General features: G+C 49.0%; 1 protein-coding gene across 1 annotated transcript in view; it reads left to right on the top strand.

Moving 5' to 3' along the window:
• Window positions 1-14,123, top strand: part of ASTN2 (astrotactin 2) — a 660,907-nt gene that overhangs the window by 209,766 nt on the left and 437,018 nt on the right. The window contains exon 5 of the mRNA XM_032797631.1: window positions 5,747-5,854. Coding sequence (XP_032653522.1) covers window positions 5,747-5,854 — 108 coding nt within the window. The remainder of the gene's footprint in view (window positions 1-5,746; window positions 5,855-14,123) is intronic.

The following is a 14,123-nucleotide window of genomic DNA, read 5'->3' as shown; positions in this document are numbered from 1 at the left end:
ATCAGGGCATGGGCTCTGGGCTGGGGATGAGGGGTTCAGAGTGCAGAGCTCAGGGCTGGGGCAGAGGGTTGGGGTGTGTGGGGTGAGGGCTCAGGCTGGTGGTGTGGACTCTGGACTGGGGCTGAGGGGCTCAGGGCTGGGGCAGAGGGTTAGGGTGTGGGGGGGTGAGGGCTCTGGCTCGGGGCATGGGCTCTGGGCTGGAGATGAGGGGTTCAGGGTGCAGGGCTGAGGGCTGGGGCAGAGGGTTGGGGTGCAAGGAGGTGAGGACTCTGGCTCAGGGCACGGGCTCTGGACTGGGGATGAGGGGTTCAGGGTGTAAGAGGGGGCTCAGGGCTGGAGCAGAGGGTTGGGGTGGACAGGGATGAGGGCTCCGGCCGCAGGTCCGAGCTCTGGGCTGGGCCGGGGATGAGAGGGTTGGCGTGCAGGCTGCCCCAGGCCCTGGCAGGGAGAATGGACTCCCCAGGCCCTCTCTCACCACAGCCACACCTTGGCTGAGGAGGAAGGGTGCTTCTCCCCAGCCGCTTCAGCTCCGCAGCTGGGCGGGGGAGCATCTCTCCCCAAATCTCCCAGGCCACAGCAGGTCCGGGGGTGGGGCCACAGGAGAAACTTGCACCTTCATGCCTCTCTGCCAAATCCCGAAGCACCTGCATTGCCCTTGATAGGCTGCTGTGCAGCTGTGCAACTTAGAGGAAACTTAGGCCCTGAGGAGTGCAGAGCCTAAATAGAGAAGCAGCGCTGGCGCCCTGCCAGATCCAGGGGACGGCAAGAAGCTGAAAGGAATTAGTGGTGAAGTCCTGTCAAAGTTCAAAGGAGTTTGGGTGCCTAACTCCCTTAGGCTTTTTTTTAAAACCTCAGCCTGAATTCTTGGGGGTGTGTTTGAATTTTTGCGGCTGTGGAGTGACGTGGATTTGTGGAAGCTACGGGCTTCACAGAAAAATCAGGATGGAAGGAAGGGCCTGGAAGAAAAGATGAGGGTGGGGAGGCCTTCTCGGGTGCAGAGAGAGGGAGTTCCAGTTGTAGAGGGTGGCATGGAAGTGGGAGTGTGAGGCTTTGATGGGCTGCAAGGTGAGGACAGAGATGGTGGAGCTCTGTGCTGAGACGAACAGGGGAGGCTGAACTCCGAGGGAATTCTGGGTACCTGATATTCTGGTAACCATGTTGCACTCACATCATGAATGGGAATTTTCTTGTGACACTTTGAGTTTGGAGCCATAAGCCAAGATGACTCCATTCCCAGTAGCTCCCTGTGTCATCATATGTGCTGTCGAGCTCCGGCTGAACCTTATCAATGGAGAATTTTGCAGAGTTGCTGCTGCCGTAGTGGGCGCTTTTTTCCAAGTGATTTACTCTGCTTTGTAATGGGTTGCAGTGATTAGAATCTCGTTTCTATTACTCTGCAGTTTTTTTCCCCCGTTTAGGAGAAATAAAGGAATCGCTGACGAGGTGCAACTGTATTGTCTTTAATCAGGTGCTCCCTGTTCTTACTTTGTCAGCTGCTTGTGCTTCAGATAAATCCAGCTCATATGCAAGAAACTGTCTCATCTGCCTGGGGCAGCCCCCTTTCCTTGTCAAAAAAGGATGATGATGGTGGGGGTGGGGGGAAGAAGAGAGGCTGGCAAGATTGCGGCTATGCAAGAAAAACAGGGACAATATGGTATGCAGTGTTGTTAGTGCCATGTTGGTCAACACAGGGAAGAGATCCCAAATCCTGAGCTACTTAGAGCAAGACTTTGAGGCTAATTTAAAAACAAAACAAAACCCAAACCTCTCCCCTGGTGGCTTGGAGTGTGAAGTCAGGCTTAGCTAGAGTTTCAGCTGTGCTGACTTCTCTTTCCTACAGAAGACTTCAACTCACTTCACCCAGACTTACATCTGCAAGTGTGTTGTGATGGGAAACCTAGAACCGCTGAGTTACCGGGAGGGTAAATTTCCATTTCATTCTTGAAGCTTTAGGCAGATCAAAAAGAACTCACGGGGCCATTTTTCTCTCTTGCCTAGCTCTTGCCAGCCGGCTAACATTTGCCCTTTCTGGGTGGGTTGGGGGAGGCATTTCCTTTCCAGCTTGGGGACCCTGACGTGGGTCTCCCAAGTCCCATATTTATACATCCTGCACAGTTTTAGGTAATCAGAAAATGCAATACTGCTGTCACCCACTCGCCGAAGACACCCAGCCTGAATAATTTAACATGTCAGCGTCATCCATCACAGAAACGCAACCCACAAACGTATGAAAAGCCGCTGATGGTGGCGGAGATGGTGGCTAGCTGTGAAGCTTGCCGGTCAGTCCATTTCCCAGCAAAGAGCATGGAGAGCATATTAACCCCTTCCGGGATGTGGTTGCAAAAGGAACATGACCAGACTGGTATTTCTTTCCTGCAAGCCCTGAAACCTTGGACTGCTTGGGCTTTGCCATGGCATTGACTCCTGAAAATGTCTTGCCAACACAGAGAATGTCCCAAGCAATAGAGGTGGGAGAGCTTGTGTACATTACAGGTTACTTAAGTATAATTTCAGAATAATCCACACCCCTTTGTGACGTAAATTATACCGACCTAAGCTTTGGTGGAGACAGCGCTACGTTGGTGAGAGAGTTTCTCCCGCCAATGTAGCTACCGCCTCTGGCGGAGACAAGAGTTATTAAATTGACGAGAGTGCTCTCTCCTGTCAGCATAGAGCGTCCCCACCGCAAGCACTGCAGCAGCTCAGCTGCACGGCCATAAGCGCTGTGGTATAGAGGTAGCCGGAGAGACTGTTGATCAGATAACTAGAGTTCATGCATACTTCCATTCCCATCTGTATGGGTTCTCACTGCCCTGAGTTTTGAATCTGACTCTGAATCGAAGCTGCAGAATCTCCCCTGTTTTGAGCTCCACAAGGAGCAGGGAAGCTGGTAGAACCCTCACTCAGACCCATGCACCGGCCCAGGCGCTCTCTGTGAGCCTGGGCAAACACTCTGATGGGATGAGACTTGAACCCTCATGAGCTCCACATGCATTCAGGTTTCCTTGCAGACTTTTCACACACACTCTCTCAAGCAGCTTTCATCTCAAAATGCCCTGCTCTTTCTCCAGGGTAAATGCTGGCTCTTCCCCTGGCTATTGACTGGCCTGGTAGTTTGCGGTGGCAGTCTCTGGCAGCATGCCCTTGTTGTCTGGCATTGATCCTCTGTGTGGAAACCAGATGCTCAGTGCTAACAGTGATTAGGATGTGGCAGGAAGGCGATATGGCCCACCTACTCTGAAGATCTACCATCTTGGTAGCAGGGTACTGTTTAAAGCCATCTGCCTTGTTGCCATGAGTTCAAGTGGCAGGAAGCCTCGAGCAGTTTATATAGCCATTTCTGCATACTGATAATCCTTTACTGTTGGGTTAACACGTTCCGATCATTTGCCATCTTTTAGGACCTTAGTGGAAATATTCACGTAGCACCAGGTAATTAATGGCTGCACTTTAGTGCCCTAAATCACACACTCAGTAGTAAAACACCAAGCAGCAGGCACCGTTCGCCGTGGTGAGAATCATTGCAGAGCCCTTAATTGCTCCTGGTGTCCTCTGGGTTGTCTTGGAGCTTTCGAGACCAGTGCCAATATGCAGCTTTCAGGCCACCTGCTTTTGAGAGCTTGCCACCCTCCACTTGCATACCCTTCACCCTTTCCTGCCTGCAGGCTGTCTTCAGGATTTTGGAGGTGCCCTCAGCAAGCTGAGTCCCTGGAGGGTCCCTAATCCTCAGCCACGTGGTGACACTGGCATCTCATGTCATGCACTTTGAGGATGAGAGGAGCTGGCTGGCTGGATGGTTGTGTTTGTCTGGACACTTGTGTTCAAACCCATTCCTGCTGCACCAGGGAAGGACTGAATAAGAGGTCGTATTTCCTTATTGATACAGCAAACTCTTAGAGGTGCAGGAAGCCCCAAGGTGCCACTTCTGCATTGTCCAAGGGTCCACTTCCAAACGGCCAGCAGTGTTGCCAGTGGAGGGCTGGTTGTGTCCTCTCCCCTTTCAGGAGCGGGGCTCCTTCTCAGGTGGACTTGACACAGCACCCTCTGTTGGAGGGACTAGATGGCTTAATGGATTGATTGGATGGGATTCCTGGTCTTTTGCATCGCATCAGTGGTCTGGATGCAACCTAGGCTGGTGGAGACTAGGATTGGTCACTGTCTGAAGGCTGTTGAGTTCCAATGTGAGATGAGTTGATTTAGTTCCAAGCTGGGGAGTGTTCCAATCACAATATTTTGCCCTCACCCCCCCGCCACACCCCTTATTGGCAGTCTGAGCAGAGGCTAAGGTCTGGATGGGCCAAGTGATCAAGGGCAGAGGCAGGTTGGTGAGACTATGGGGGTGAAGCTGGCTCTGTCCCGCCTTTGCCTATGTGCTCTGCTGATAGACACTGGTCTGCAGGGCCGTCAGTTCAGTGCATTTCCCCAGCTCTCTCCACCTCCACCCCCTATCGTGGTGATTAAGAATTTTACAGGGCAGAAGGTGTACTTTCATTTGCTGGACCCTTGCCAAGAAGTGTGGAAATTGTTCTTCTGCATAGAATAAAGGTGTTTTAAAACAGTAGAATGTGTTAATGGCAGTTCAGAGGGCCAGCGTCAACCCTCAGAGGCCTCTTTGCTTTTAATTTTCCATGAGGGTTGGCAGACTCGTGCCAGGTCTATTCCTAACTTGATTTTTCTAACTTTTGCTGCTCCTAAATGTTTAAAACCACGGGCGGAGCGGGAGAGACTCTTCCTGGTCAAGTGAGTCTGATGGCATCTGAGGGCCCCTAGCTGGGGGCATGGATCAGACTAGTGAACTAGCTTCGGGCATGGGCAGGTCATCTTTCCACTGTTTGTTTTTGTTCCTCAGGAACATCAAAGCAAAGGGGGCAGGGTCAAGTCACAGCTCCACTTTTCTGCCCTGCTGTTTGTACTGTAGTAGCTCCTAGAGGCTCCAGCTGAGACCACAGCTCCTAGGCCCACAGCAGAGACAGCTTATGGTCGAGACCAGGGGGTCTCAAACTGGGGGTCAGGACCCCTCAGGGGGTCACGAGGTTATTACATGGGGGGGTCGCGACCTGTCAGCCTCCACCCCAAACCCCACTTCACCTCCAGCATTTATAATGTTGTTAAATATATTAAAAAAAGATGTTTTTAATTTATAAGGGAGAGGGGGGTCGCACTCGGATACTTGCTGTGTGAAAGGGGTCACCAGTACAAAAGTTTGAGACACACTGGTCTAGACCCACTCAACAAAGGGAGAGGAAGCAACTTGACCAAGGTCACGCAGCCAGTCAGTAGCAGAGCAGGGAGCAGAACCCAGGTCTCCTAACTCTGTTTTATGTCCTGTACTCTGGACCACATTATCCCTCATCTCTGCCTGTTGGCCTCTGAGGCAGATATGTGACGCTCCATGTGGTTCACTGTGCATGGATCCTTAGGCGAGCAGCTTAAACTCAAGGTCCTCACTGCCATGTGGATAGTAAGCTCGTTAAGGAAGGGACCAATTTTTGTTCTGTGTTCATATAGCGCCTCACACACTGGGGTCCTGATCTATGACTGTGCCCCTAAGTGCTACTGCAATACAAATAACAGCACCCGGACTTTAACGATCCCATGTCTTTATCTGGAGAAGTGGGGGGTTAAAGAGATGGCAGGAAGGGAAGCTGTTAATGATTTCCTAAGCTTTGCTGGGGAGCTCACAGCTAAGGTTTGCGGCTGAGCACCTGAGACGGCAGTACTGATTTTTTTCCTCACTTCCTTGCAGGTGGAATTGGGTTTGGACGTGCCAAGGGAAACTCTGGTTCAGAGGCAGATGATGAAACCCAGCTGACGTTCTATACCGAGCAGTATAGAAGCCGGAGACGGAGCAAAGGTAAATAAAAGAACCTTCAGTGACACAGCAGCTGTAAGAGGCAAAAGAAACAAACACTTCAGTTTACCTCCTTTCGCTGCGCCTTTCGCTTAAGAGGTCTGAAATAATTTGAGTCTCGGTCCATAAGTACAAATCTTCATGCCCGATAGCTAACATCAGCCTACTCATAATGATTTCCCAGCTTGGGACTATCCCTGCCAGCTAGTAGCATGTGGGAGACATTAGCAGTTTCCTAGTGATTATATTAATTGGCTTAGTTGCTTGTTCATGGCTATTCCCTGGTTTCCAATATCAGCCACATTAAAGATTTAGGAAGCACTGATCAATGACCCCAGTATTTCCTCCTCTTCTTTCCCCTTGATGCACCAGACCCCCAGCATGCTGGAAGTGGAGTTGGATGGATGGAGCTGGTCTTGTCCCTGGTTTTGAACAGTATACAGCTAATTGGAAAACCATCCATCACTGAAACACTTAGCTGTAGATCTGAATTAAGGAAGGGAGGAGGGGAGCACAACCCTTCACGAGTCTCCAGCTAAGTACCATTTCCAGTGCATTAAATTGTAACTACAATGTGTTTTCATTACAGCCTTGCTAACAGTATCATGGACATCCTGTTTTAAGGCCTTGTAGACACTAGACATTTCAGCCACTGGCAGCCAGCCACTCATGTCACTGCACCAATTCAAACCTACGATGTCAACACACACAACTGTGTTAAGCCACAGCTTGTACTGGGGAAGCTTACTATCAATGACAGTGGTGCTCAAAATGTCTGCACTAGGGATTTGTGTTGGTGCAACCATGCTATTGGTCCAGCCACCAATGTGATAGCGTTTCCTGAGGATATGTAAGGGTCAATTTCTGTCACTTAAAAGTTTCTCGGCAAATGTCCTATTGGACTTGAATTTTCCATGCTTGTTCTCAGCACAAAAGCAATTAAAAAACAAACACAAAATTGAGATTGAGGCAGGGACTTAATCTCGTAAGTCATGTTGTGAGTTAAGAGAGAAAAAGTCTCTTCTATGGTTTAAAATTACTTCCTACATTTTTTCCCCATTCAAATAATACCAGGGATCACTTTGTTTCTAAACCTGTGATCTAGTATGTGTTTAGTCCTCAATAGGGGAAATATATGACTTTTGTTGCTAAGTCTGAAAACCACCATTAAGAAGTAAACAAGTTGGAAAGTGATTTTAAGATTGCACTGGTGGCTCCGAGTCCCGAATTTGTTTTCTTTGTTAAGCTAAGCAGAGGCAGAGTGCAGCATTCCAGATAGACACCAGAGCCCACCAAAAAAAACCCAGCTCCATTTATTTCCGTGATTAGACATTCAGATAAATGCACATAACATGTTTATTTCAATGTGAAATTACCTCCACACCTACGGTTGGCCCAGTGATTTCACATTAGAACAAACACACACATTGCATTTATTTATGTGGAATAGGATTGCGTTCAGGTGTGTTCTTGTATCTTCATTCTTTTAGAAGAAAAGGGAAGCCAATGTTACAAAAATTCTCACTGGAATTATACTTGTGCTTTTAAGCGTGGAAAGTCAGTAAAGGCTCCCCATGGCAACATTGCCTTAGTCACGTTAAAGATAAAGGCTTCAATTTTGGAAAAGGGGCTAGTGAATTTGGGTGCCTCAGTTTTTGCTGTGAAAGGCGTTCCCTCGCTTCAAACAGTCGTGTAGAGCACAATCCTGCAATGTTTGCAAGACAAGGTAAAATTTTCAAAACCATCCAAGTGACTTAGACTCCACGTCTCATTGGTTTTCAAGGAATCACTTCTAAAAATGGGACTTAGGGGACTAAGTGATTTAGGCACTTCTGAAACCCCATCCCATGGGATTTAGTGTTTGTTTCTCAACCAGTGGGTTGTTACCTGTGGGGGTGAGGGTAGGGAAACACGAAAGGCAGTTTGGGGGTCACGAGTCATTGGAGATTTTATTACAATCTAAAGCAAATAAATTCTTGCTCCTCCTCTCCCTTCCTCTTCAAAGTAAGTGTTCTCTGTCTGATTATCAGTTATACTTTAGAATGACAATAAGAGTAAAAAATGTAAAGGGGGAGGATTACGAAATTTTTTGAACTCAAATAAGGGGTCGCCAACTTGAAAAGGTTGAGAAACACTGAGCTAGATGATCTACTGGGAATAACCCATCTGTCGCTTCAATGGAACCATAGATCTGGTTTTGCTAGATGCACAAATGACCTTGGCTATTTCTCCGTTAACCAGAGGTTTTTTTTGTCTGTTAGTTTTGGTTTTTAAATAAATAAGCTCCCTGAATAAAAAAGCTCCATTGCTTTCCCTGTTGCTTGGCTAAACTTTACCTTTAACGGCATCTTGGAAGAAATTTTCCATTATTATCTTAGCTCCCTTGTGTGGAGAAAGCACTACCTTAGTGGGAAGTTACAGCATAAAAATCATAATTACAGATACAACAAAGATCCATAATTGGACAGGCTCATAATTCTAATAGAGAAGGATGCAGAGTCAGATACAGTTTATTGTTACAATGATGTTGTAATATTTATTCCACGGTGACTGTGTGTCATTGTAGGTTCAATGGGATTAAGTCCAATCAGAGAGATCTTCCCTGCAATTGCTGTCCTTAGATCACTTTTTGCAGGACAGAGTACAATTACTGAAGCATCTGTGGTGCTTATCAGAGTTGATGTGGTGGGAAATCTTCAGATGTATGTGATTTGTTAGTTACAGCATGCCCGGTAACTTCCATTTATGTCAAAATGATCCTGTAAACGCAGGATCACACATGGATTTTCTTTGTGCTTTGGTCAAGTAAGCTAGTTGGGTGGCTGTGCATTATAATTGTCTCAAGTGGCTGCAGGTTGCACACATCAAGGGATGCAGGAGGAATTGTATGACAGGGTCGGCCAAAGGGACATAAATTGTCCATAGTTGTTATTTTTGTATGGGTGAGAGGGAGGATATTCCTAACAGTGAGGACTCTGACAGTGGAATAGCCTCTTATGAGAATGGGTCAAAACCTCCCTGCTTGATTGTTAAAACTGGAATGGACAAAGTATTGAGAATATAACAAAGAAAATCAGTTTACGTTGGCCTGGAATACAGACTGGTTGATGTAGTGGGAGTCTTCTCTCTCTCATCTCTGAATTCTGTAATCTTGGTCATACCATGTTGGAGATCTTCCCATCGTATAGTGCTGAATCCTTTCACTGGTGAGCACTAATGTTCCTATGTCTTTGGAATCACCTCGGAGATGATGGGAAGAAACATGGGGAAACAAAGGAGAATTTTCGTCGGTCAGTGGTGCAGTGCTCCCATCCAATGTCTGTCTTTCTGTCTGTGCTAAGTCCAGTCCGCGGTGGAAACTGGAGGCTGAATGAAGACATGAAATTTGAATCCAGAAAGAGCTAAAGCTCAGTGCTAATCAGGAGAGGTCCTTGAGTGGCTGGCTAGCACCATCTCTTTGCCCATGTTGGAGGGCACATGCACTCTTGGTTGCACATACGTAAGCCTATTGGGCATCCTGGGCTTGTTGCTGACCATGGAGAATCAAACAGCAGTCACTAGAAGCACTGTCTTCCACCTTCTTCAGGCAACAAGACTATTTTTTCCTCTCCAATGAAGACCTGGCCTTGGCTGTTCGTGTATTCATCATCTGCAGGTCAGACTGCTACACAATGCACTGTCCATCTCCTAACCACACCACTGTACCTCATCATTTACTGGTGCTCCATGCCTTATCTGATCCCATTCACTGATCTGCAAAGCTCCTGGTGTTATCTCAGACCTCCTCTTTTACAGGAACCCTTGGCGGCAGCTATGATTGCCTGGTCTGCCATGCTTATTGGAACCCATAGGCACCGATTCCATGGGTGCTCCATGGGGAAAAATTAGCAGCCAAGCTCCCCTCACTTCCCACCCCACCTCCTTCTCCTCCTCCTCTCCCCCTGAGCGCGCCATGTCCCTGCTCCTCCACCTGCTTCCCAGCATTTCCCACCCGGCTGCCACCAAACAGCTGTTTGGCAGTGTTAGCAGGCTCCGGGAAGGTGGGGAGGAGCAAGAACATTGCGCGCTCAGGGGAGGAGGTGGGGAAGAGGTGGGGCCAGAGCAGGGATTTGGGGAAGGAGTTAGAATATTGGGAGGGAGGGGGCAGAGTTGGAGTGGGTTGGGGGAAAGGGTTGGAATGGGGGTGGGGAAGGTATGGGAAGAGGTGGGACAGGGGCGGGGCCTCATGGGAGGAGCGAGCAACCATGGGAAAGAGGGGAAGTCAGCACCTATGTTGGAAGCCACATACGGACTCAATGAAGCAGGCAACAGAGCCTGCTTGTTATGCTGGCTAAACCCTCTAACAGCTTCCCCAAGGAGCTGAGAGACCCTCGCTTGCCATCCTCCAGTCACGTTGTTGGTGCCTCAGTGTCCCCTATGCAGTTCTTAATATCTAGGTGGTGAAATAAGGGTGTGTGATTGCTGCAGAGGAAAGGGCCAGTGCACCTAAATGCCTGACCCTCTGTCTCCTAGCAACTGATAGGCTGGGCCCCTCCTCTGCAAAGGTGCCAGCTGAAGGTGTTGGAGACAAAGAGATCAGAGTGGACCTCCTGGCCCGGGAACGGGGCTGAGCAGAGAAGGAGGGGCTGGAGGGTTGTGAGTCTGGAGCTTGCTGGGGACAAGGAGTGAAGTGCAGACCTGGGTCTGGCTCACTGACACCCCAGAATGACCGCCGAGGGGTGCCGGTTCGCTGTTCTACACGGCTCTTGTTATAGACCCTGTTCCTGTCATCGAAAACTCTGTTTACTGGCTGGCTGAGAGTCACGTCTGATGCAAAGTGGGGTCGCAGACGCCTGTGGCTTCCCAAGGACCGTCTGCGTGGGCTCGCTGTGGGAAGCACACGGAGGGGCAGAGGATGCTGAATGCTCCAAGGAGAGACCCAGGAGGTGAAGCCGTGTGAGCTTCTTGCCCTGAACAAGTCTGCTCCAAGGGAGAGGAGGCTCCCCAAAGTCCTGACTGGCTTTGTGGGGAGCTGTTCCAGAGCATCGCCCGGTGACTCCGTGACAACTGGACAGTGGAAAACCTACTGCCACCCACAGACAAACAACCCGTTGTTAGCCTGGAGCAAGGAGGAGGACTAGCGTGGTGCTCAAAATCAGATGTTCTGATTAGACCTGGGCTAAGGCAGGGAACTGGCTGTCTTCCTTTCCCCAGTTGTCTGTGTGTTTTAATACTGCATTAGAATGCTCCAGTGATGGGCATTTTAATAAACCCTTCAAAATGCATTTGCACCATCAAAACCCGCCACTGCAAGTCCCGGTGCTCCCCTTGGCAGCCTCCATGGGAGATGCCAAGGAGCAGGTGAGCCGCGGAAGCTAACTTCATTGTTCATTCCCATCAAGTGAGGGCTGGCAGGGCACTGTGGGGGAGCTCCCACTCTCTGTACCTGTTGTGTAGGTACGTAGAAGGTTCCTGTCTCCAGGGCTGTCAAACTATGCACCTTTCACCAGCACTAAATTCGTATAAAGGGAACTGTCAGTGTTGTGGAGATGCTAATCCAGCTCTGCAGCTGCCCAGCGTAGGAGATGTCAAACTCCATGTAGTTATCACGCTCCTCTTTTCCCTCTCGCAGGGTGGGGCACGTTCAGTCCCGTCCTCTTTTAAAGAACAACTTTCCGCCATGCTGCTGGAATCCTAATCCTCTCAAGATGGCTGCCTCAGTCTCCCGCCCAGCTGTGCCTGTAGCCGTTCTCTCCACCGGCTGCTCACAGAGGGTTAATTTTAGAAAGTGCTTGACAGCCTCGGATGAAATCGTCTCTGACACTGAATGCCAGTCCAAAGTGGTAGTAGTATGACTGCAATAATGGCAGCTTGATGACTGGTCTGGTGGCCCCAGAAGCAGGGAAGAAGATTGTCCCTGTGATCTCAATAACTTGCCTCTCTGATAGGATGCAAATGATATTTAAGCAGCCGTGTATACTCTGAGGAGACACCCCGAACAGGCCCTGCAGTGAATAAACTGTCTAGGCCGGCTCCTATTCGTCCCCACCCCAAAGGAGCAGAACTCTGGCAGCTTCCCTCAACTCTGAATCTCTTCTCCTCCAGCCTGTTAAGGGGCAGAGAAAAATCGCTCCTTGTTTGATCGTGTTGCTCTAGGCCAGGCAGCGTCTTCTCCACAATAATCTGGCTCCCTTGTCAGGATGACACACGCGTCCTAGTCATCATTGGGCCTCCCAGGAGGCATGTTGTTGCCTCATAAGACAGCGCAGTCTTCCCATTATGGCCTAATTAAGAGCTTTGGGATTTGGGCTCTTGTTGTCCGGTGATAAGTTCTGCATCCTGCCTGCCTGAGTTAAAGTCTGAGGGTGGATCTGGAACCTCCTTGCGTTGAGGGCCTGTAGACCAGAGAGGTGCAGATAGAGAGAGGCAGGGGAGTGGGCTTAGCCTTCAGCCTGTTCTTTTTTTTTTGGGGGGTGTGTGTTGTGTTCGTGTGTACTAGATGCCCAGCGATTCTTCAGATAAATTAGCAGAGTCTAATTATCTGCCTTGGCTTTGCAGCAGCCTCTGTGTGTGTCTTTGGCTGGCAGAGCCTTCCGAGAGCTGTTAGAGGAGTGAGAAGCCAGGCTTTGATCTGCTTCTGTATTTGGTGGTTAAAACAAGGCCCTTTATAAGGGAAAATTAGGTATTCGGAATCTGTTACATACGAAGAATCTTCCCTTTGATCCTCTCCTGTCTCCGGAGGCAAACCAGACACTTATTATTTCACGGGGAGTGAAAGGAAATGCAGAATGAAATTTGGGTAGCATTTTCCTTCCCTCACAGCTGAAACGTAAGGAAACATAAGGGCTAAGTAAACAGGGAGCACTGGAAGGGAATCACGTCACCATGTCTCAGACGTCTCTCTTTGAGGCAGAGACGCTGCTGGAGAATACAGTGGTTTTAAATTGTCTCTCTGGGTCTGCACCTGTTTCACCAGCCAGCGCAGCTTGCCTCCCTGACAGCGATAGACTTCAAACTTCAGGAGATGCCTGTCAAGAATCAAATGGGAGACAAAAGGCGATAAACCAAACGTCGTTTTTAGCAAGACGGAATAATCAGTCTCTCCAGTGCTCATGCTTTTCAGCTACGCTCAGCAGAGTACATCCACCACCCTCAACACAGTGAACGATTTCTCCTCCCTCCCTTCCTCCCCATCTGTGCCACTGCGCTGAACTCTTACTGTTTGACTGCCACATCTCCTGAAGTTACTCACAAGCATTGGCCAACTTTCTGGCTACATTCCCTGGGGACAGGTGATCCTGGAGCTGCCTACTGCAGGATTCCTGCTTCTGAAACAGCTGGCACTGGCCGCAGTTGGAAGCAGGCTACTGGGTTAGATGCACCTTGGCTCTAATCCAATGTGGTGATTCCAAAGTTTCTAGTTCAAGGATGCATCACGGAAAGGCACACCACCCTACAGTCTTCACAGCAAATAGGATGTCAGAGCTTCATCCCTAATCACTGGAGATGGGTTTCTTCATTGCTTTGATGTAGTTTAATTTTCATGGTGGGAGAGATTGAGGGAGTAGCTATCAGCGCATTCCAGGACATCTCCTGTCTTCATCCCGGTTCTTTTCCATGCCTCCCCAGGCCTGCAAGTGACGAGAAACTAGAACTCTGCAGTAGGAAGAGGCCTGAGCGAGCAGACCTTTGTGGGCAGAGCATGGGGGCAGAGGGTTCTAGTCTCTCCTCTGAGCATTGGTTCAGAATCAGTCTAACATGTAATGTTAAAGGCAGGACTTTACCATGGGCTGGTTCATCGTTGACTTTCCATAAGCCCTAGAGCAAGGGGAACACATTTGCTGCCTCTGATAGGGAGGAAAGGCTCCAACATACACGTGTGGGATTTCCCCAGAAAGGCATTGTTAATTTTGTACTGCTGAATATTTTTCTTCTGTTCCTTTTGATGTTAGGTAAGCAGTAAATAAAGTTTGAGGCAACTGCTCAAGCATCTCTTGAAGCTTCCCTGCCCTCACCCCATCCCAGCATGAGGCTGCTGTGTAACCCTTTTCATACTGAAGGAACACAGTGTTTTCCAAACTGTGCAGACAGACAGGGCCAGTTAGATTGTTTCTCCCATGGAGGCCCCATTGCTAAACAGAACACGAGAATACACTGCAGAAAGCAACCAGGGAATCGCTAACTTCTCTAACCTTCCAGTATCAACAAGGCAAAATTTGTCTTCTCTTAATGGATGGAAAGTCCCAAATCCCATTGATACTATCCCATCTGAGGCCTGGTCTACACTACAAAG

The sequence above is a fragment of the Chelonoidis abingdonii genome, chromosome 24, assembly GCF_003597395.2.
Source record: "Chelonoidis abingdonii isolate Lonesome George chromosome 24, CheloAbing_2.0, whole genome shotgun sequence".
In the NCBI taxonomy this organism is placed as follows: domain Eukaryota; kingdom Metazoa; phylum Chordata; order Testudines; family Testudinidae; genus Chelonoidis; species Chelonoidis abingdonii.
This window is presented reverse-complemented; position numbering and strand designations above follow the sequence as displayed.